The sequence below is a fragment of the Acartia tonsa genome, chromosome 9 (genome assembly GCF_053477335.1).
Source record: "Acartia tonsa isolate MP-2025a chromosome 9, ASM5347733v1, whole genome shotgun sequence".
Taxonomy (NCBI): Eukaryota; Metazoa; Arthropoda; class Copepoda; order Calanoida; family Acartiidae; genus Acartia; species Acartia tonsa.
The window spans coordinates 27,435,851-27,460,504 of NC_137268.1; the positions used below are offsets into that span (position 1 = coordinate 27,435,851).

A 24,654-nucleotide genomic window follows, 5' to 3' on the forward strand; every position below is an offset into this window, starting at 1 on the left:
AAATTCTCATTATTACTCCCCACTTGAGCATTGAAATCTCCTAGGAGCATGGTCAGATCCTTTTCTTTATGACCATTTTTAAATACAGAGTCAAGCTGGTCATAAAATTCGTTTTTGACCTCTGTATTTGCTTGTTCTGTAGGAGCATATGCTACTATAATTCTCAGTTTGATGTTTTTAACTGAGGATTTGAAATAAGCCTCCATAATTCTAGGACCATGGGGTTGCCAACTGATCATGGCCTGCTCTGCTTGCTTGGTCAGCATAAGAGCCACCCCTTGATTATGGCCTAGATCCTCATTCATATGACCTGAGTATAGTATTTTCAAGCCAGAATGATGTTTAAACTCTCCATTGTTTGTCCACCTTGATTCGGTGATAGCCAGGATGTCAACCTTGGCTTTTAGCATTTCTCGGCAAATGTTTTCTGTCTGGCCTGACTGAAACATTGTCCGAACATTCCAGGTGCAAATTTTTGCTGGTCTGCGGGAATTCAGAATCATCCGCCTGACTGGTCCGTTAGCGGTTTCCCAGCCAAACATCATATTGTTGTTTCCAACCTCTACTTCGTTCCCGAGCCCAAAGTTAAATTGGTCATTACTTTGTGCGGGTTGAACATAAGCAGGTTTTTTCTAGGGAGGGATTGTTAGCCCCACCCAAACCCCCTGAACTGGGGGAAGTGACCAGAATTCAGTCTGGCATCTACCCTAGGACCTTTCCAGCACAGTAGGACTCTTCTGGTGTAGCTCCTAGGATCATTGATGCACGGTGCAGGATGGACGGCGTGCACGTAACTGGTCTCCCATCCCAGACAGATGTGATAGAAGAATGTAATTCACCGTTTAATTCTGGAATCTTTGCTGTTAAGAAGAAAGTGGGAAATACTAACGAGGTGAAAGTCAGGTTTGTCCTGGACTATCGCTCGTTAAATGAGATAACTGAGAAGATATGTTATCCTTTGCCTAACATTGGTGAGTTATTTGACAAACTTGGAGGAAAGAAGATTTTTACGTCTATTGACCTTACTTCGGCGTATAATTCAATGCATTTGAAGGAATCTGTCAGGAAATATACAGCATTTTGTTCTAATGGATGGCAGTATTGCTTCAAGAGGCTACCGTTCGGATTGACCAATGCTCCAAGTGCGTTTGTAAAATTGATGGATAGAGTAATGGATTTGAGTCCTGAATTAAGAGCATTTTGTCTAGTTTATTTAGACGATGTTCTCGTATATAGCATGAATGTGGAGGAACATCTGGAGCATCTGAATACACTACTACGAACCTTCTGTGAAGCAGGACTCAAGATTAATCTTGGAAAATGTACATTGTTTGCAGAGGAAGTGAAATTTCTGGGTCATATCATAAATGCAGAAGGCATATTCATGGATAAAGCATACATTGAAAAAATTAAGAATTGGCCAGTACCTGAAACAGGTAAAGATATTCAGAGATTTACTGGTTTCATAAATTATTATGGTTCATATTAAAAGAATTTTTCTGATATTACGGCACCATTGAACAAATTCAGAAACAGTAGTAAAATAGAATGGGATGAAAAAAGTATGGAAGCTTTTACAAAGACTAGAGAATTGTTCTGTGAAGAAATAAGCAAATCATTTCCAGATTGGAGGATGGAGGCTGAACCATTTGTGTTGGATACAGATTGGTCGTCTACAGCTATGTCTGCAGTGTTAAGTCAAAAACAAAATGGTCAAGAGAAAATGATATCGTGTTGGTCACGTGTTTGTTCAACTCATGAAGCCAATTATGCAGCGCATAAAGGAGAATTATGTGCATTAGTAAATGCTGTTGAAAGATTTGAATGTTATTTGAGACACAAGAAATTTATTGTTAGAACTGATTCAGCTGCACTGAAACATCTATCTACTTGGAGACAAAACGGATATTTTGTTGGCCTCACCATAAGGTGGATAAATTTTTTATCCACCTTCAGTTATGAGGTTGTACATAGGCAGGGCAAGATGCATACTAATGTTGATATATTGTCACGTACTACGTTAGTGGATAGTAAAGATAGGGTATCTAAATTATCGACGGACGAACAAGGAGAGTTAATATTGGATACTGTATATCAATTAGAAGATCCTAAATTATGTCTTATTGCAGGAATTGGAGCAGAGACGGCCAGTCAAATAGCGTCAAGATTGAAGGCGAGAGAATTCAGTCGTAGTCTGGAGAAGGATCCTGTTTTAGTGGAGGTGAGGAAATTTATTGTAAATAATGTCAAACCCACGTCCAGGGAATTGTCTCAAATGCCTTATCGTGGTAAACAAATATTAAGGTTTTTCGAACACTTGAGTTTTCGAGATGGTTTAATTATTTTGACTTCACCCATGCGGCTCCAGAAGGAATTTCAATTTATAGAACGGGTAGTGGTACCTATTGGAATGTACAATAAAGTTTTTTTGTTGGCTCATGCAGATGTTACGGCGGGACATAGGGGTTACCTGGAGACTTTGAGTAAGATTAACAGACACTTTATTTTCACCTTTGGCTGGGGAGGCTATGGCAGAGTTGGCCATAGATGCGATAGGTCCTTTGAATGAGTGTGAATATAATGGAGTCATTTGTAAGCATATTTTAATAGTAGTTGACAGTTGTACTAGATATGTGTGGTTGTTTGCTATTGAGGATGTTAAAGCTGAAACAATTATTGAATGTTTGAAGTTTAATTTATTTTCTGTTTGGGGATTGTGCGAGAGAATCAGGACTGACAATGCACAAAGTTTTAAATCGAAAGTTTTTAGGGAAGTTTGTTTAAGGTTGGGTATTGAACAAATTTTTATCCCTCCCCGCTCAGCTAATTCGAATTTTAGTGAAAGATACAACCAATCGGTGTATTCGTTTCTTAAGACTGATTTACGTTTTCAAGATGGAGATTGGGCTCATAAACTTAAAGCTACACAATTTTGTATGAACACTTCTTTTAATCGGAGGTTAGGATGTTCCCCGTTTTTCAAGTTTTTCCTACGTAACCCTAAGCTTCCATTGGATGCTTTTGATCCTTTAACACGCACAAAGATTAAATATATGAATTTTTCAGAGTTATTGGATTGTCTTGACAGAAATTGGAGAACTGGACAAGAGAGGACTGAGAAGTATTTACAGGTAGAAAATACAGAAAGGATAGGTAGGCCGATAGCTATAAATTCCTATTGTTATATTTATTATGACGTCACAACGATTGGTGTAGCTCGTAAACTCTGTTCTTTATGGGTGGGTCCGTGTCTAGTGACAAAAGTAATTTCTGACAGTTTGTTTGAGGTTCAACCCCTGGAAAAGTGTAGATTGAAAGACAAAGGGGTTAGAATTGTGCCAAGGGATAAAATATATGTTATAGAGAGTACTCTAGATTTGACTCCAGATGAAAAGATTGACTTAGTGGTTACAGATGAGTTCTTCTCTGTGGACAATGACTTGAAAATAAACTATGATTTTCCCAATACTTTAAGAAATTTATCTTGTTCAGGCGTTACCGAAGAGGAGAATAGTTGTGGCGCTAGTCCAGAGGTGGTTGGAAGGCGGAAGGATGGACAGGTAACACCAGATTTTTTGGAGGATTCTTTTTTGGGTGTGGGCTTGTCACAGCAAAGGTCAAATGTATCTAAGGATAATGAATATTTAAATGATTTAGTTGAGGATCTTAGTGATACTTTGGAAAGTACTCATATTTCTGAAAATGTAGATACGAATGACAAAACTAAGTTAGATTCTACATATTCTACTATTAGTAAAGATAGTGTTTTTCATGGAGATTATGCGAATGATAATAGTTTAATAGACAACAGTTTGGGTGTAGAGGATATTAACATGGAATCTGCTAGAGAATTAGAGTCTCGAATGAGTATTTTAGAAGACACTTTTCCAAAACTTCAGAGTAAAATTGTAAACTTGGAACAAAGAAGGGGAAGTGTTAAACGGGGTAGGGATGTTGAGGAGGATGAATTAGATAGATCGTTAGATAATGCAAAATCGCAAAAAATGTCCGAAACTATTCCTGTGAAAGGTCGTCCTAAAGGTTCTACAAATGAAGTACAATTACAAAAATTGGATGAGGATAGACAAAATAGAGATAAAGATAGATTAGAACGTTATTCTGTAGCAGATGTAGTAACTAGGAACCTCGCAAAATTGATTAAAAAATAATATTTGTAATAATTTGTATAATATTTGCAGGAGAAGAGATTACCATGACAATCGTCGGGAGCGTGACGACAAGCGAGGAGGCGGCGGTGGTGACAGACATGACCGGAACAGACGAGAGGGAGATCGTGGTATGCGAAAAAGGTCACCCGACGCCTGTAGTTCAAAGAGTGGACGTTCTGGACCAATACCTGTGAAAAAATCCAAGGATGATAGAGGAGTCAGGTACTTGGATATTTTGCTATTTGTTGTTGTGATGCAGACCTATTGTTTTATTATTGTTGGTGGTATGTATGCGTCACAGGATCCACGGTTAGCAGCTTATGATTGTTCTCAAATAAGTGCTGTTGAGCTTAGATCAGCTGCCTGTTTGCATGATAGGATGGAACCGGTCAGATCTGTGGAATTACTGGGTTTAGCAGAAACTGATTTTATATTGTCGGAGGCTATTAGTTGTGAGGTTAGGCTAAAGTTGGAGCGCTGGTTTTGCGGCACTGCGAGTCATGTGCACGTGTTAGACGTGCCACATGAAACACAGGTAGAGTTAAGTATGGATGAATGTAGAAGGGTTTTCCATTCTGGCAAGTATCAGCATGATGGTATTAGTTTTAAAGTGAACATAGATTTGCCAACTGTTCACAGCTTTACGGTTAATGGAACATTGTCACCTTTCGGTGATGTTGGTGGTGAAAACATTCAATGCAAGACACTGGGAGTATATGCGCACAACATGTGGTTCAATTTAGGTTTTGCTATTGGGACTTTGCATATTTTAGTAAAAAATACTCCAGTTTTGATCAAGGGAAATGTTGTTATGGATTATGATAAAAAAACGATTGTGGCGAACTTTGAAGAAAATCATTTGTGGGCAACATCAACTTCACGCTATTTTCCGTATGTAGTACGAAAACCGGCCAGTAATTTTAAGGTAGTTTTTCAAGATACATTCAATTTAACTACATGGAATGATCAACTTTTTGTTTCTAACTCGGAAAGGAATATTTTAGTTAAAGTTATGCGAACAGAGAAACTTGTTTTGCAGCATCTGGATTTTAAGATTTTTGTAACAGAATTGGAGGGTATCAAGTTTTTAGAGGAACCGAAGGCGGCTGTTAGAAGTTATTTTGGGGATTTGTTAAAACAAGAAGCCAGGTTTGATTTAAATGCTATGTTTTTGGCTAGTAGAGAAAGGAATGAAAGGATGATGGAACTTTTTAGTATTTCTAGATGTGCTCAAACAGAAGTTAGATCAAATGTACAGTTGCATCATGGGTTCAGAATTATATACCTGGGAGAGATTGCTACGTATGAAAAATGTACAGCGGTTGAAATTCCAGTAAAGTTAGGTGTGGATTATGGATGTGCTGTAGGACATTTGTTGGTGGAATATAAAGGTGAGACAGTTGGGATACAAGAATATAGTAGAATGATTGTTACAGTAGAGGACATAAAATTGCTGAATTGTTCGCAAAGTCCGGTATTTCTGAAGTTGACAGCTAATTTGTTTCTTGGGAATCAGGAGCAGGGACTCGAAATTCTTCACATTGCCAATGAGAAATCTGAACATGTGGGACAAAAGATTTTTCTGAATGATGAAAAGGTGTTTATTGCTGATTTTAATAAGACTATTAGATATCAGGGCTTAGAGGATTTTGAGGATTTTAATGGACAGGCTTCTAAATTGGATTTTGTTGATCATAAGTTGTCATTTTTCGAACAAGTTACAGGTTCTTGGTTTGGTTTAGAACATTTGTTTAAAGATATACTACCATTGTTTGCTAAGTTTGTATTGATTGTTTTGATGTTGTTGTTAGGTATAATTCCCATGTTGGTAGTTCTGTATTGTTGTTGTTCATGGTGTTATAAAAAAAGATTTACTGAAGAAGAATTTAATGCTAGGTTTTAAATTCTTATGCTGAAATTTAATTATATTGTATTTTTGCAGGTTGGTTACGGCGGCAACAATGAATCAACAGTTATTGAGCAACGAAGAAAATGGTCGTCACAAACAATCTGCGGATGAAGGAAATCAAGTCAAACCTGGTCTACCTGTAAGCGCGTTGGTCAGCAACTCTGCATCCCGGCTGGTGTTGATAATGTCGCGCGTCGAGCTGCCAACGTTGAGTGTGGGTAGATCGTCGAGGAATGTGTTTATGAACAGTGAAGACATGCCACTTGCAGATTTAATTCGTCTTATTGATAATGAACCAAGGTTCAAATTGAACTTAGTAAACATGCTTTCGTTGCAGTTAGAGATGGGGAGATGTATCAACTCATTAGACTGGGCTTTGGACAGGATCCCTATCTTTACCAACCAGAACTCAAGACACTTGAACCTGGTAGCGGCTGGTGAGCATTCTAAAGCTATAAACAGAAAGCTGTACTGGAACGAGACAAACAATTTGAATAAATTGAGTGCAACTATGTTTCTCTCCAAGCTTGTTTGTGAAATGTTACCAAGTTTGGTGTTGCTTGCCAAGATTGAGTACCTGGATGGAGATGAGAGAAAAAGCTGCCAAACGTTGGGAGAATTGTTGCCTATAATCAAGCACATGGGGGAACTGGATGACTGGCACCAACTTGCCAGAGTTGACGTCATACCTGCAGATGGTCGAATAAGTCTTCAGTCGGTGCTGAGAACGGTGGCCAATAGCATTGATGCGCGTTTGAAGACGCAGGTTGTATCAGCTATTCGGCTCCTGGCACATTGGAGAGACGTTGTGAATAAAATTTCCTTTATTCTGAAACAGATGCCATCCACAACTTTGTTCGAGTTACAAAAAGAGTGGCTTGAAGGAAAGTCTGAACAGGATTTGAGTGCTAAAGTGTTTATTGACGCTATTCATGTGAATGAATACATGAACCTATCGGTTTTTATACCACGCATCTTTAACGTGAATTCGGTCAGCTTAATTACCAGTGGAGAGATGCCAGCTGAGATACGTTATGTTAGATTGGATGGACAAAGAGAAATAATTGAAAATCTTGTGAGTGCTACATATACAGGTAGTTTGGTGAACAATAAAGTAGACGGAAGAGTTTTGACCTGGGAAATGCAGATGCGCTGCAAACGTCTGCGTCCGACTCTAGCCAAGCAGACGTTGCTTTGTGAGCCAGGTACTACTTTAGAGGATGTGGCAAAGGAACTTAGATTGGAGTTGGATGGAAAAGTTCATACAAGTTTGCTGGCAACCAATCTCGAATGGAAGTTTAATCCTGAACACAAAGTAAATGAGTGGTTTGAGGGTGATTTTAAGTTGGTTACTCGGTTTGGGGGTCCTGTTTGTGTCCAGCAGGATCAGCCTTTGGATCAGAACATTCCTGTTTGTCTAGACCTTGAATTGTCAGGTCAGCAATGGCATGTTGATGAACAAGCGATGGAGGAAAGGAGGATGGAACACACGCCTGGAATATTGACGGTGCTTGATAAATTTGGGGAGGAGGTTAGTCGTAAGCATCAAAAGATTTTGGATACTCAAGAGGAGGTTGATAGCGTTGCGACCTCGATTTCAGTTGCGGTTAATAGCGGATTTGAAAGATGTTTACATATGCTTGGTGATACTGAGGCAAGGATGCCTCAAGACGGCTTGTGTGATGAGACCGCAAAACTTGGAGTGAATGATAATGAAGCTACCATTCCTATGGATATTGAAGAATCTGGCAAGAAAGGAAGAGCAGCTGGAAAAAGAAAGTAATAATTATAGTTTACTGTGTATTAATTCATATTTTATTTTATTTTTATGTATTAATTTTTAAGTATTTGTTGAGGCAGTAGTAGTCTCGAAAGGTTTAATATCAATGCTTTTATAACAATGCATCTCTAATGACATGTTTTTAAATCAATGCATTTCTGATGGTTATATGTTAATTAGTGTTTTATTTATCATGCATTTATAATAACTATGTTAATCAATGCATTTCCAATGTTTATATGTTAATCAATGCATTATATGTTAATCAATGCATTTTTCAATGATTATATGTTAATCAATGCATTTTTCAATGATTATATGTTAATCAATGTTTTTTTTAAAAAATATAAAAAAAGAGAGAAAAAAAACACATAAAGAGAAAAAAAGGAACATATAAAAAACATAAAAGAGTTCTAAGGAACCAAAACAAAAAGAAAAAAAATGTATATGAAGTGTTTAAAGATCTGGAAATAAAATTAAAAAAAAAAAAAAATTATGGCAGGTGTCATACCAGATCAATTATTATCTATTTATCTATAAGCATTCAATGCTATTTATAATATATTTGATAATTAACATGTAATAAACATATTGTTATATTCAATCTGTAATGTTACAGTTTCGAAATTTATGTTCATGTTAAAGCCGGGGAGAAATGTGATGTATAGTCCCTTTCTTCCTGTCTTGAGAGCATTGTATGTATTTTGTATATTAGCTTTTAGTTCTTGTGTCACCCGTCTCGGAGCAAGACTTTGCTCTGCGACTCGGCACGAACCTAAAAGTGAATCCTTGCTATTATATTTAATATTATAATTGTATGTTTAATCTGTCTTGAATTAATACACTTTATTAGAATATTTAGCTGTTTGTTCTTACTATTATTACACGTCATTATCACAGTCAAGCAACTAGGCCTCTATCTCTTACGGTTCACCAGATATAAGCACTCAAACCTACCCCATCATGAAAAAAATACCCCATATCAAATTTTGACACCCCATCATGAAAAAAATACCCCATCTCAAATTTTGACACCCCATGTGCATAAATGGCTTTCTTATGTAAATCTGAGTTACCACAGTCAAGCAACTAGGCCTCTATCTCTTACGGTTCTCCAGATATAAGCACTTGAAACTACCCGTACCCCCATCATGAAAAAAATACCCCATATCGAATTTTGGTCCCCCATGTGCATAAATGGCTTCCTTGTGTAAATCTGAGTTACCACAGTCAAGCAACTAGGCCTCTATCTCTTACGGTTCTCCAGATATAAGCACTTGAAACTACCCCCATCATGAAAAAAATACCCCATATCAAATTTTGGTCACCCATGTGCATAACTGACTTCCTTATGTAAATCTGAGTTACCACAGTCAAGCAACTAGGCCTCTATCTCTTACGGTTCTCCAGATATAAGCACTTGAAACTACCCCATCATGAAAAAAAATACCCCATATGAAATTTTGACACCCCATCATGAAAAAAATACCCCATATGAAATTTTGACACCCCATGTGCATAAATGGCTTCCTTGTGTAAATCTGAGTTACCACAGTCAAGCAACTAGGCCTCTATCTCTTACAATTCTCAAGATATAAGGACTTGAAACTACCCCTATCATGAAAAAAATACCCCATATCATATTTTGGTCCCCCATGTGCATAAATGGCTTCCTTGTGTAAATCTGAGTTACCACAGTCAAGCAACTAGGCCTCTATCTCTTACGGTTCTCCAGATATAAGCACTTGAAACTACCCCCATCATGAAAAAAATACCCCATATCAAATTTTGGTCCCCCATGTGCATAACTGACTTCCTTATGTAAATCTGAGTTACCACAGTCAAGCAACTAGGCCTCTATCTCTTACGGTTCTCCAGATATAAGCACTTGAAACTACCCCATCATGAAAAAAAATACCCCATATGAAATTTTGACACCCCATCATGAAAAAAATACCCCATATCAAATTTTGACACCCCATGTGCATAAATGGCTTCCTTGTGTAAATCTGAGTTACCACAGTCAAGCAACTAGGCCTCTATCTCTTACGGTTCTCCAGATATAAGCACTTGAAGCTACCCCATCATGAAAAAATGACCCCATATTAATTTTTGGACCTCCATGTGTGATTTTTGTTCCCCATATTTTATATACTTACCCCATATGTAATATTTTACCCCTATAACTCATAGTTTATTACCACCAAGCTTTGTTTTATACATTGAAAATTACAGGGACCAAAATTTAAGATGGGGTACAAATCACATGATGCCGGGGGGGGGGGGTTTATTTTGACAGATGGCGGGGGGGGGGGTTTATTTTTTCACATGGGGTAGAATCTCACTCCTCAACTGGGATGGTGCCAAAAAAGTCAATCTAAAATCTCTAAATTATCATAAAATTGCAATTAATAATGTTAATGTTCTATTTATAAAATAAATATTAAATAGTAAGGTTGAAGATCCCGGAAAATGCCGATCCCAATTATGTATAATTTTAAAAAAAGCTTCATAATCGTCTTTAAATGGTTTTAGGCTATTTTTCTGACCTCCCACACTCTCCAGGAGCATCTAGTTCTATTATTTAAAGTAGTAGGTTTTTCGTCTGTAATTTAGATTTCGATTTTAGTGGTCGATAAGCACCGTAACAAAAAAACTTTGTCATATAAATTTCCTCGTTTTTCTTGCCCAAACTCAAAACAACTCCAATATTGTAATATGTATCACTCTAAAACAAATAATAGTTATTTTACATCAGGTGAATACTAATTGGTTCGAAGCCATATTCAAATATATATATTTATCGTACCGTATTAATAAAAGATTGAAAAGATCAGGCGTTTCACAAAAAAGTAAGAGCCCTGAATCTTGAAAAAAAAGGTATGCAACTAATTACCAAGCACATTTAGAACTTCCAGACAAAGATTAAACAATCAAAAGGTTGGTTATCTGTTGTGTGTTACTTTACCGTATACTCCAGGGGACACTGCTACCCTTAGTTATTATTCATTTTTGGACACTCAAGGTAATAGCGCAGCCACTCTATAATTAATGTAGTTACTTTTTGTACATCCTTGATGCTAACAGTACAGGAATGGGAATCATCCTTCCCGTATTGTAGTTCGGAGACACCAAACTTCCCTGAAAAGCAAAAAGGTTAATATTTATTTGAGGTCTTTTGACATATAAATTATAAACTTATAAATATGATCCACTGGTTTAAAGGTGATTCTTAAACCAGTTTTCACGATGTTAATGTGCATTATTGAGAATTGTTTATTGTTAGTCAGCCTTTAAATCATTTTTATTTGAATATTTGAATAAGAAAAGACATTTTAAATTCTTCTTTTTATAAAATGTTTTAATTAATTTGTATTATAATGATTTTTAAAGTTTAAAAAAACATCACTAATAGAAATATTATTGATTAGATGTTGAACCAGAGTTTAAAGTAATACTTGCAGCTGGCTATAATAACGATTTCCCTCATCCACTCACCTCAACCCCTTCCTACTAGATGAATGAACTGACCGATAAAATAGGTCTATATTAAAGAAAAATTTTCCCTATGTCCATTACTAAAATACTTTAATATCTAAAATTTATTAAACGTTAAAATCTTTGTTAACCTGATGATTGGCCTGGATGCAGCTCTTTTACAATGTCTCCACGAGAGTCATGAACCACTAAAGTTACCTGAAATAAAACATTTTTTACATTTTCCTTTTTTTGTAGTTTCATTGACAATTTTTATTTAAGGGGACAGAAATATTGGTGAGTGTAGGGAGGAAGTCTGCACTTTATCAAATTCTGGTCAGCCTCACAAGCATATCTGATAAAATGTGGGACAGGCAGACAGTCACGATCCATTAAGATCAGCTTCCAAAATCTGAGCCATCAAGGACTCTCAACAATACAACATACAGATGCTTAAGACACATAGAAAAGCTTAACCACTGTAATCTTCATTTTCTTAAGGTTATTAAGTGGATTCACTCAAAGTGCCTAGTCAAACACAGAAACTTCCTCCCACCACATTTAAAAAAAAACAGAGGGAGAAGTAGTTTTTCATATATGTTTTACTTTAGGTAATATTAGTTTAGGTTTTATTCTGTTCCTGATAGCCTAGCAGGGTTGGTTTCCCCTCGCAGGGTTTGAGAAAAGAGAAGAAAACTAACTCCCCCAATTATTTCCAATTTTTTTGAAAATGGAAAGGGTGTTTATTGCTCGAGGGGCGCTTCAAAGGAAAGCACGGATTATTACCTTATCATTATTTTCAATCTTTGGAAAAGCCATGAAGTTGATATCATATTCAGCTGTTTGGCCCTCAGTAACTGTGACGTCAGTATCCTTGGTGTTCTCTGGTGATTCATACTTCCATATGTCCAGTGTTATATAGTCAAACTACAAAATAAATATGGAGGTAATTTTTTCACATATTTTCTGTAGAATTGTGAGTTAGTGTTTAGTCAAATGTGCTTTTTAAGCCAAACTGTCCTTAATTATGACCATTTCATATGTTTACATTTGGTTTGGTCATAATTGAAACAGTTTGACTTTATAAGCACATTTAAACACTTACACATAACTTTACCGAAAATTACGCTAAAAAATTACCCCCTTATTATTAATTCAAATATGGCTCCGAATCCGCTGGATTTAAACCGGTTCACAGAGAAAAAAAAATAATTTTAAATAATTAATCTGTAGATTAAAATTGTTTTACACATTTTGCCGCAAGTTTTAGCAAAATTCTTCAATTGTCTTAAGTCAACGAGTGAACACCGTGTTTATCAACACATTCGGTATCGGTGTAAATTACAATCCAATGTCCTTTCCATCAGCCATACTGAAACTTCACATATACCATCGTATTACAGACAATTTTCTACGAATATTAAAATTAAAAATCAGTAAATTATTACAAGTTCTGTCATTTCAACATCAGCGCTAAGCTATCCTTCATACGATGAGATTCTATCACAAATTAATGCAATTTTCAACCTACCGTTTCTGGATCTAGAAGAGGTGAGGCACAAACTAATTCCTTTTCATGGTCAATTGTTGCTGGCTGATATTTCAGTGTACTGAAATTATTATATTACGTTAGGTTTTCATTATATTGGATATAGAATATATGGATATATTGTCGTCAACTTAAGTTGCTAATATGATTTGTTATGTCAGTTAGTTCTTCCAGTTGGAGGGGAAATTATTGGGTTAAGGGGGTCGATGGTGGAGGTATTGTTATTTTAGCCAGCTGAGAGTATCATTTTATTAAAGTACTTATATCTGGTCCAACATACAAGTAATGAACGTCTATCTATTAGGCTGTATTTATTATTATGTATTTAAAAATGAAATAGAATTGAAAGAATTGATTACCTTGTGAAACTTCCATTCCCTTTGTCCTAAAAAATACATTATTTATTTTTAAATTATAAGAAGGGTGGGGGTTGAATAAACGTACACGAACTCTTGTAGAGTGTCAAAACTTAATAAGCAGAATATATATTTTAAGCCAGGTATATACAAAAATGGATAAAAACCTGCTACAAAATTGTATAAATACAGTATTCTGTCAGATGAATAGGATAATTGTATCATACAAAAAGTTAGAAATAAGCATGTTTTAAATAGATGTACGGATTTTCTCGTTTCGTTTATAGAGTTGCTACGCTTTAAACTGTACCTAACAACTATAGAAATCATCATTCAAATTCCAAAATTGAAAGAACAACATGCCCAAATTAACAAAAAAAGCTAATTGAGGCATAGGGACGTACCGACCTTATTCATAGAAAAGCATTGCTTTTGAAAAGAAACAAACCTGTAGGACAGCTTGATCAGTTAGGTGAACCTTATTGTTATCCTTGAGAAGATACCAAATTATCTTGTTTCCTTCATATTCTTCCTCCAAAGGGTCGTCTAGTAAAGTTTTGTTTTTGGTTAGGGGAGTACTCCATAACTCACTTGGTCTGTCTGTCTGTCCCTCTGTCCATCTCAACGCTATGGTTGTTATAAATATCTACTTGACAAATGATAATTTGCTGTATGAGTCATTTTTGTATAATGGCTCATAATGGTAACATACAATTTAGAATATAGTGCAGCTCACGATAAAATGTTCCTGGGATCGATAATATACAAAAATGGAAACTTAACCCTTTAAAGTCGGGCCCCTTGCCGCACCTTAATCGGTCGGGAGGGGGGGGGGCGTTCAACGCCCCCCCTAATTATCTCAGTTCCTATTAGAGCTAGAGGGCTAAATTTTTTTGTGCAAGTCCCCTGTTTGATAATGAATTTCCGACCTTTTATAAGTCTAAGTCAATTTTCGCTTCATTCACCCTTTTATTTAACAACCATTGTTTTTAGGTCTTTTTTTACTTAAAAATTTCAAACGGCTGTAATTTTCTTATTTTTGAAGCTAGAAGAAAAATTTTTTTACAGAAAATGTTTATCTCTATGTAAATTTTACATTAGAAATATCAAAATATCAATTTCAGCGGCCGCAGCTGAACTTGGCAGCTGCCAGCCGCCGCAGTCGGCGGTCGGCGGGAAAACGGCGGAAATAGGTTATGTAGACATGTAAGAAAAGCTTAAGTTTAAAATTTGAAGTCTCTAAGTAAAAAATTGCGGCCACAGGAGCCTTTTAAAGATTTCTGGAGACCTGGAGGATCAGGACCTGCAGGATCATACCTGGAACCTAAAAGTGACTTGAACACCTGTATTTCATATAAGGATGTACTACTAGAGGATTTTTAGAATTTTGCTATGATAAAATGCTTTGTTTTAGTCAAAAAAATATTTTTGCTCTTTACCTGGATGACCCTGCCAGGTTTGCTGGCATCCTGTGCCTGCCAGGATGGAAATATTCAAAAAATTTCAACTCTCAGTTATGTGTCATACCCATACTTAAAAGTCAAGCAGTTTGGGCTCTTTATCTTTCACACACAGAAAATGAGATAGAAAAAAACAGATGGGGCCGGGGGCGTTCAACGCCCCCCCCCCCCCGACCGTTAAGGGTTAAAAGGCTTCTAGCGGCCAAATGGCTAAACCTAGTTAGTACACAATTTTAACCAACACAAGAGGAGATAATCGTTTCCAGTTACATTTGTAACTCACTCAGTAAATGTTATGATTCAAAGTAAAAAAAGAGATTTTTAGTTGTTTTCTTACTATGTTCGACATTTGGGTGGTCTGTCAGAAATACCTTACATTACATTACACACACTCCCCATCCAACCCCCTCCCCCCCCCAAAAAAAAAAAAAAATCTTACCTAGGTAAAGGGTGCAAGTGGCCTGAAGCGTATGGTCTGCTTGTAAATGCACTGTTCCATAATAGGGAGCTACTTCAATAGAACCCTGAAAGAATATACATTTTAAAAAATATATATTTTTTTCTCCAACATTAATAGGAAGGAAAGTTGTAGTATAGTTTGAAAAATTGTTATCAGTGTTTTAATTCGGTAGAACAATACAAAAAAATACATTTATAGAGAATTTTAGAGCACTTTGAATTTAGCAAGCCGCTTGAAATTTATAAAGAAATCTAACTAAGAGAAGAAAAAACTAAAAAAGTTATAAAAATCTATTCTACAGAAAGCACAAATTACAATGTTTAATTATTTAACAAAATAAATACAAATTAAAAGAGATAACAAAGCTAGAAATATTATAAGAAGGGATATAACACCGAAAGAATTACATTAAATTTTCTACCAGTGAAAAAAAAACAGAATATGTTTTTTCAACAATAAAGTCTTTAGGTGCAATATCCCTTCATCTACATTATACAGCATACAAGAATAAGAAAGTCCAAAGCATCCCCAGCATAGTTAGTAGCATCCCTTCTTTGACATACCTGTCTGTATGTCTTTTCAGTTTTCATAGATTTCTTGGTGTCAGCATACTTTTTGTAGTCTTCTTTTTGCATAAGCTCATGGTTGTTATCAACATCTAAGTTTTTGGTTATTAATTCAGGCTTATTCATATTTTCTTGTATATGTTGTTTTTCAATAATGACAGTTCTTTGGTCCATAGGTTGTTTTTTATCTGATTCTGTTGGGTTATAAGATGTTTTGTCTTTGGGGTAATTTTCCAAATATTTGTTAGTTTTGTAATCAGTAGATTGAGATTCTAATAAAAGAACTTTATAAGAAAAACTATTTTGCCTCCACTTAGGCTTTATATAGTGTTTTTGTAAAATAATAATTTTAAAACCAATAATAGCAAATATATTCAGTTACATTTGACAAATAAAAACATGTTATCACTTTAACAATCATTTCCCCCCAATCGCAATTTTAGTTCTATTTTTCTAAACCTTATTACAGTGGGTGGAGAGAGTTACTCAAAAATCAGCCACGTGACGTCCTAAAAATGATATTATAGTTATTGCTCTGTTACTTAATAAACATATTATTTCCTATAATGAAAGAAATTCTAACCATTTTAATAGTTAAAAATAGGGGTGACTTTTAAATAATTATAGCATTTATGTATTGTAGACTGTAAAACATAAAATTTTGTATTTTTGATCATTTAATTTTAACTATTTGAAAAAAATGGACCTTTTCTATTAGTTTAAATATAACTTAAGAGCTTAAACATGTTAGCAACTTTTTTCTCTCAATATTGATAATTTTGACAAAGAGGCAAAACAGTTTTTCTAAAGATGAAATATTTGATTTTTCATCAATGACTTTCCTGATGATTTTACTTCAGCTTGTTGTTGCAATGGAGTTGGTAATAGGTCTGCGGAGTTTTCAGTCGTTGTTATAGTTGATTCTATAGGTTTAAAGGTTGATTTTACTGGTACTGTAGTTGATTTCATTGCTACAGTAGTTGATTTCACTGGCACTGTGGTTGATTTCAATGGCGCTGTGGTTGATTTTATCGGTAAACCGGTTGATTTTACTGGTACAGCAGTTGAATATACTGGCAAAGAAGTTGATTTCACTGGCACAGTAGTTGATTGTATTGGCAAAGTGGATGATCTTATTGGTACAGTAGTTGGCTTTACTGGCAGAATGGTAGATTTTACTGGTGAATCGTTTGGTTCCATTTGAAGAGTTGTTAATTTTACTGGTTTAGCAGTGGTTAATACTATTAGCTGAGGGGTTGATTTTTTAGTTTCCTGATTATAAGTTTCTGATGTTAATTGGATAGATTTATCTTGACCGTTTGTTTTTTCAGCAATCATTTCCAAATCAGACTCACTAAAGCTAACAATTTATTGTTTAAGCTTATGTCAGATTTCCTAGTAGCGAAGCTACTATGCAAACATGGTATGTCCCTAAAATATATTTAGTTAAGTAGAAGGCGTCGATTATTATTCCAAAACCTCTTTTCTATATAAAAATATTATTTTGCATAGGCTGATTATGGACATAATCATCCTTTGGGAAATATGGTTTTCTCGGCTGGCAATTAATTTGTAATATACTTGATGACTTTTTCCATAAATGTTTTGATTTTTAAAAGGATTTATCTTATAAACTCTCTTTTTTCTTTATTAAATACAACTGAACATCTACTCGATAGCTCACTTTGTCCGTTTGTCCATGATGTTTTGAATAGTTGTTTCTTATCATAGAGAAAAAAATAAAAGAGAGGAATCGAAGCAACTAGAAGACGAAAAGAGGCAGTGGGCCCAGGGGCCTAATTAGCGCTGTTGCAGCGCTAAATTTTATTGCTATTCCACCACTTTTCAAATGGGAGGATTACAAAATTAATATGTAAAGTTTTAATAATTAGAATATAATATTTAAATTAAAAATAAAAAGAAAATTTTGTTATTAAATATAAAAAATACTAAAATAACAACATCTAAAAAAATATTTTTTTTTACTTTTAGATATTGTCGTTTTTTCATTTTTTAATTGAAAATTACAAAGAATTTATTTTTATTTAAAAAAATTTGTGCATGAAAGATGAATCCTTTCATTTCTAAAAAGGGGGAAATTTTTTTCATAATAAACATTCAGCTGATTCTGACCGCCCACGGCTGTTTGCTAAATATCGCTTTTCTTTTTATTCACATTATTATTTATGATTGACATACAAAAAGCCCTGGGCGGCTTTTGAATTTCGTCTGCTATATTTTCTTTAAAGATTTAGGGATGGGGAAGTAGTATTTTACCATGAAAAGGGGGTGAGTATTAATCCTCTTATCCTTTTTCCTTATGTTTCTTATGGATGTTGTCACCCTTGTTAAAAAATTACAATGATGATCAAACCCTTCACAAAAGTCAAGCTGTATTAAATTCAGTGATTTAAATGCATCCAAATTACCTTCACTCATAGCCTTCACCAGAAAATTTCAAAATTCGACCATTGGTAGAATAAAATTATTTTGAAAAAAAAGGGAGTGTAGAATAATTTCTCCTTTAAAAGTTATAGATAAGTTAAAATAGTGATTACAGTCTAAAAAGTCTAAGAATATGAATAGAATATATTTACATTGACTGGGGGGGAAAATTCCGATTCCTAAAACAAGCAAAGAAAAATATTTTTGGAATAGTTAAAATCAGGACCGACCGTAACTTTTCCGGTGCTTTCCTTCAAATTACCTATCATTTACCAACCCCAACCCCCCTTCTTTTTTCCCCAAATTAATTGAAAATAAGGAGGGGTAATAGTGAAGGGAGCCTAACCCTACAATAATAAATTTGAACCCAATTTAACCTAACCTGACCAGATATAAAGTTATAACAAATAAAAAAAACAATCTCCAATTATTTTTAAAAGGTTTGTTGGGGGGGGGGGGGGAGGAATGGTCAATAAGGCATTTGGAGGGGAACTGCCCTTTCCTCCCCTTCCTATTGTTCTCGTCGTGGTCAACATAAAATAATTTCCATCCCAAGTACTGACACTGAATTTTAATATTATGGGATACAGGCATATATCAATGGAATTTTAATCTTAGCTCCACAAAGATATTGATGTGAGGGGTACAGGGACAGTACAATGAATGATATTATTGTTCTCTAACTCCTTGAAAACTTATAAATTAAGAGGATAATTGCTATATTTTAAAAAAGTGTCCCATGTTCTAAAAATCTTGTTTCTTTCACCTTTCAATTTTGTTTGTAATTTTTTTTTATCCTTTATCAATTATTTCAATCAACCTTCATATATGAACAAAAATAATATTTAAAAATCCCTACAATTTTGAGAGTATTTCTGCTTTTAGTAGCTTATAATTTTGCCTTAATTGCCTTAAATTTGTTTCGCTGATGGAACTAATTTACTTTTTTGTCTACAAATTTAACAGCTAATCCGACCTTAGCAACAATCACAAACAGCCTTCGGGAGCAGCTGCAACATTTGAATTAAGCTGCGGCTTCCGATCCCTGTAGGAAAGATAGGACAACAGATAATACGTAAAAATAATTAAAAGTTATGGCAAGTTTTGCAAAAACAACTACAAACTTACTTTTGTAGCTTATTGCAGGTAGGGGATATGGGACTGTCTATTACACTAGTCCTCAAAGTTTTATAATACTGTTTTGCTATTCGTTGGCTTAACAACTTTAAGAACTTTGGTTGAATTATAATTGGTTCAAGTTCATTGAGTATCCAAACCTCTTGAACCTTTAATTGTAATCTACAAAAGGGTTAATTTTGTGCATCATTGGGGCCATTGTCTTATCCCTTTAGATCCCTGATCTTTTTGTTTATTATGAGTTGGGTATTTACTTCCTCATATTATGCGACATAATGGATATATTTTTACCTGGATCTTACAACAGATTTTCATGTTCTGTAATAAAGTGAACTCTCTAGCGGGCTAAAATAACTATATTCCCCATCCCTCTCCTAAGCCCCATTCCCTCCCCTCTTAGTGGATAAACGCCCCGCAATAAAAGCAAGTAGAAATTGTAAACTAAATTTACGACAATTTTTCTCATGTCATAATATCCATGTATATTTTACATCCATTTGAGACATCTACATGTTACATATTCACAAAATGACCAGGAATGGAGGAGTAACTGGGTTGTAATTTATACCGATACCCAAAAATTTGCGTACTATAGAATATGCACTTTAAACATTAGCACTCAGTACATAGTAAAGACTTCTAATACAATAATAGAACTTTCCAATAATTAAGATGTTAAAAATCTTAATTCTATTATTCAAAATGGTAAGGATTTTTTTTATCTGTAGCGAAGGATTTCGCTAACCGCTGAACCGATATGGTTCTCCCCTACAATGTAGCTTCTGATCCAGTGAAGGTCCAGTGAAGGTTTATAAATTATTTTTAGGGAGAATAACACCCTCACCCAAGAAAAATTAAATTGAAAAATTTTACATTTTCTTTTTAAAACTAAGATTTAAACCAGGAAGGGTTCAACAACCACTCTTCCTCAAGTGCCCCTAGAGGCCTACAAGAAGGTAGGCGGAGCTTGTATTAAATAAATTGTTTAGCTTTCCTAGTAGTAACACTGTTAAAATAATTTCTGTTTAAATCTTCTTCTTTTTTCTTCTTTCTTGACCTTCGCTTTTCTTCATTATTTTTGTTCTTGTACAAAAATTATTTTAAATATTAACTAATATTGATATTTGTATAGCTTTTTAAAAGTAAAACTACTATACATCCGCCAATCTGTTACGCTAAGGGGGAAAAAAGATTTTCTCTGTTGCTATTAAAGCTAGACCTTCCTATTAAAACTAGATTTACAACGCTTTCTTACTTATAACTTTTGTTACAGGAAACATCATGACAAGTTTGAAATCGAAAAACTTTTACGAAATGCCTAAATTACCAGTAAAGTATCCGATACAGACGGGCAGACCCTAATATTAGAAAAGCTTTAAAATATATAAACTTAAAATTATAATTCGTCAAAAAGCAAAACGTTGATTCTAATTCTATGAATAATTCTTTAGTCTTTCTTTTTCTACTAAATATTTTCCTCCAAATTATTAAACTTTTAATTCTTACATATATACATCATAATTAATATAAAGAAAATAGACAATTATGTCTAAAAGTCTATAGTTAATCTCAAAATGGATGTAAAAACAACAGGGATGACAACATCCATACTTTGCGAATCTCCAAAAAATCAGGTGACAAAGTTAAAATAAAGTCACAAAACCTTTACAAAGAATATCTAAAGTAGCAGACGCAAAATCAATTGTTCCTCATAGCGTTACGGACAGACTGGCTCACTGGACAAAGTGAATTACAGAATAATTTTGCATATAAACCAAACTAATATTCAATATCATGATAATATATACGTTTACTGGCGGCAACGATACTATAGAAGCCTCTAAACCTTCACTGGACCTTTAGGATGCTTCACTGTAATGGAGAACCATATCGGTTCATTGGTTTAAGAGATCCTTAGTTACAGAAAAAAAGCTTACTACTTTATATAAAAGGATTACAGATTTATAAAATAGTTTATTTTAGAATTGCCTATAAATGTTAACATCCTTGTTTTATTCCAAGAGATTTTACATAGATGATTAATATGTTATCAACAAGAATGAAAAACATTGTCTAATGCAAAGCTCAACATCTTTAGATTCTATGGGAACGTACAAATGGAGGAAAGGGACTTTAGACTGATAATTAAACTGGTACCCAAAGTGTCTAAAATTTTCTACAAATAATTTTATCTACATTGAAGTGGTGATTTTGTTTATCCTAATAGAGTTTCTACCTCAATTTATCTTCCATTATCTTATCCCTTGGTCCCCAAACGAAGCAATATTTATGTTATATATTAATACTAGCGGCTACGCCCCTAGAAGCCTCTAGGGACACTGGTAGGAGGGGAAATGTCGACCTCCTCCTATTTTAAATTTGAGTTTCAAAAGAGTTTTGGGGGGGTGAAGACACACTCCCCAAAAATAGTTTAAAACCTCCCCAGGACCTATAAGAAGCTTTAATGTAAAGGAGAACTATACCGGTTCAGCGGTTAGCGAGATCCTTAGGGACAGACAAAAAACGCTTACTACTTTATATAATAGGATTAAAGCTGTCATGCTTTCTTGAAATAACTATGATTTACCAATTTAAATTACAATAGTTAAAATTTTTTTCTTCATAACTTTCAAAATAAGTTTTGATTAAAAGTTTTTAAACGGTATAAGAAAACATTATTCTATGTTGGAAAGAAACTGTTTTGACAGTTTATAGATAATCTTCGCTTCTATTAATGATGTTTTTATGCATGGTTCTCCGGGGTTGGGACAAGGCATCGTAAGAAAGGATTTATTTAAAGTTTATTCCTTCACTTTAAACTGAAAAATATAGATGAAATGAAAATATGCTAAAATCAACTTTTGTTTTAAATAGAAAAATATTAGATTTTTTTTGTTAAAGTGTTGGGGTTTATCTCGGGAGAGTGGAGTTGCACTCCCCCTTCAAAACACCTAAGATGAACCTATAAAAGCTTCTTTTTAAAGGAGAACCATATCGGTTCAGTGGTTAGCGGGATTCTTCGATTCACACACAGAGATAGAAAGACATCCTGTTACTTACTGTAGTGCACTTATTGACTCATCCACGCACAGAGAGAAAGACATCCTGTTACTTACAGGAGTACACTTTTTTTCTAGTTCCCTATCCCTGTGAATCTAGGTTAGTGTATGTATGATAAACTATACATAAGACCCCGAACCAACCAAAGCCATAAATTTATAATCCATAAGATAGTTGTGTCTGCATTTAAGCATATTTTTATTCACATTTTTATAGCAGAGATGCTCTACTAATAAACAAAGCAAAATTTGTTTAATTGGTACGCCATATGATTTATCCTCTATAATACAAAGTAGCTTGATGTCTGTCCGTCTGTCCGTCTGTCTGTCCGTCTGTCTGTCCCTTAAGATCTCGGTAACCCTTGATCCGATCGAATTCTACTCTTCAGGGAATATACCTACTGGTCCTGTGGTGGTTTTAGGCTATTTTCTTGTAAAGCCCCTAGAGGCTAGGGGCAAAACCGTTAGTTTTATATAAAGTAGTAAGCGTTTTTTGTCTGTCCTGAAGGATCTCGCTAACCGCTGAAGCGATATTGTTCTCCTTTACAATGAAGCTTGTTATAGGTCCTAGGCAGGTTTTTTTTTTTTAAATTTTGGAGGGTGTCTTCACCCCCCTCTCTCCAAAAAATATTTATTTACTCTTTTGAAACTTAAATTTAAAATTCGATGAGGTCGACTTTTCCCCTTCCTTCCTTAAGTGCCCCTAGAGGCTTCTAGGGGGCGTATCCGCTAATTTTATAATATTGTATTATCGAACTACTTATAGACTTATATTTTTATCACTAATGTTATATTTTTAAAAAAATAGTTTGATTGACTTTGAACTTTTCGTTAGCAAAGCTACTCTATAATCCACGTTGTCTGTCTGTCAGTACGGAATGCATTGAGGGAAATGTGATTTTTTTAGAATGATATTAAGGATAAACAGCTGAGTTTTCAATAAATTTCTATGACACATACGCATCTAATCTCTACATTGTTTTGTCTGTCTGTACGTCATGGTTAAAAAAACATAAACCAAATTTTTTAAAGGTTTCGTGATATCTTTGCATAATCTCCCTCTTTCTTTTCTTTTTTATGACAACTGAATATCTACTCTATTGCTCACTTTAACCTTTGTCTGTCCATATTGTTTTAGTTCTTCGGTACTTTAATGGATGTTGTCATACTTGTTTCCCTATAGATAGGATAAAGCATTTTGAAATAACGAAATATTAAGCAAACTTTTCATAAATCTATCAAAGATTTTATAATATATTATATTTTATGGCTGCCTGTTAATAGTCATTATTTACATCACAAGTTAGCATAAACAAACAACTTTTTTTACATATAGATATACATGATCACAAAAACAATTTCTTTGCTGTTATTTGACATAATCGTCCGTGATTCCCGATAATATTTGCAGGTATGGATGGACCGCCATAAATTTGTTTTCCGCAAGAAATATGCTCCCCAAGGGAGATATTATTCAGCGCGGATAATAATTACAAACTAGCCACAAACCATACAATTTTTTTAGTAGCGCAGCTACTCTACATTTAGAGTATCTATGTAGGTCCTTCAATTTGGATGTGTGATGTCCGTTTGTACCTATTTTGTTTAATTATCTCTACTAAATTGTATTAGTTCTTTTCGCCCATAGCATCTAGGGGCTCTGTATTGAAATGGGAAGGAAGGAGCAGAAAATAGCAAATTCAGAATACATTCGGATCAGTAGTTATTTAAAGCTTAATCTACAGAAAAGAAAAAAAGTATTACTTCTTCATATGATACTAGCGGCTTCGCCCCCAAGAGGTCTCTAGGGGTACTTGTAGAGGGAGGATTTAAATTTGATAACCCAATTTTTATTTTAGAACTAAAAAGAAAGAGCAGGTGGAGAATTTTTTTCTGGGTGCGATTTTTCCCGGGAGGGTGGTGGTACCCTCCCTTTAAATAGATATAAACCTTCCCAGAACCAATGAGAAGCTATAAGTTCAGCTTTTAGCGAGATCCTTCGGTACAAAGAGACATACATATTACATACACAAAAAAACAGACATTATGTTACTTTATTATAAAGATAGATTTCAAATGCTAAATTCTGAGCTGACTTTTCATTATTTTTTTCCAATATATGTGTGACGGACCCGTAAACAAATTAATTGTAGTTTGAACTTAGCAAAGCGTTTAACAAACAAAGTTTCGGCTCCAAAAAGGATATCAAGGGATAAGACAAAGGACGTTAAATTGATAATCAGGTTTACATTTAAATTATTGGTTGAAAAGTTTAAAAACTACAAAT

At 34.6% G+C, this 24,654-nt stretch overlaps 1 protein-coding gene across 3 annotated transcripts in view; it reads right to left on the minus strand.

Annotated features, from left to right (window-relative positions):
• The window catches only part of LOC145328657 (uncharacterized), a 60,614-nt gene that overhangs the window by 24,120 nt on the left and 11,840 nt on the right, over window positions 1-24,654 (minus strand). For 2 of the 3 annotated variants that reach the window (XM_080172431.1, XM_080172433.1), the window contains exons 7-14: window positions 15,140-15,224; window positions 13,689-13,786; window positions 13,244-13,269; window positions 12,867-12,945; window positions 12,122-12,262; window positions 11,488-11,554; window positions 10,920-10,999; window positions 10,533-10,586 (exon numbers count right to left, since the gene is read on the minus strand). In XM_080172431.1, coding sequence (XP_080028557.1) covers window positions 10,533-10,586; window positions 10,920-10,999; window positions 11,488-11,554; window positions 12,122-12,262; window positions 12,867-12,945; window positions 13,244-13,269; window positions 13,689-13,786; window positions 15,140-15,224 — 630 coding nt within the window. Of the gene's footprint in view, window positions 1-10,532; window positions 10,587-10,919; window positions 11,000-11,487; window positions 11,555-12,121; window positions 12,263-12,866; window positions 12,946-13,243; window positions 13,270-13,688; window positions 13,787-15,139; window positions 15,225-15,723; window positions 15,993-24,654 lie in introns of those variants that run through there. The other variant, XM_080172434.1, reaches the window with a different exon arrangement.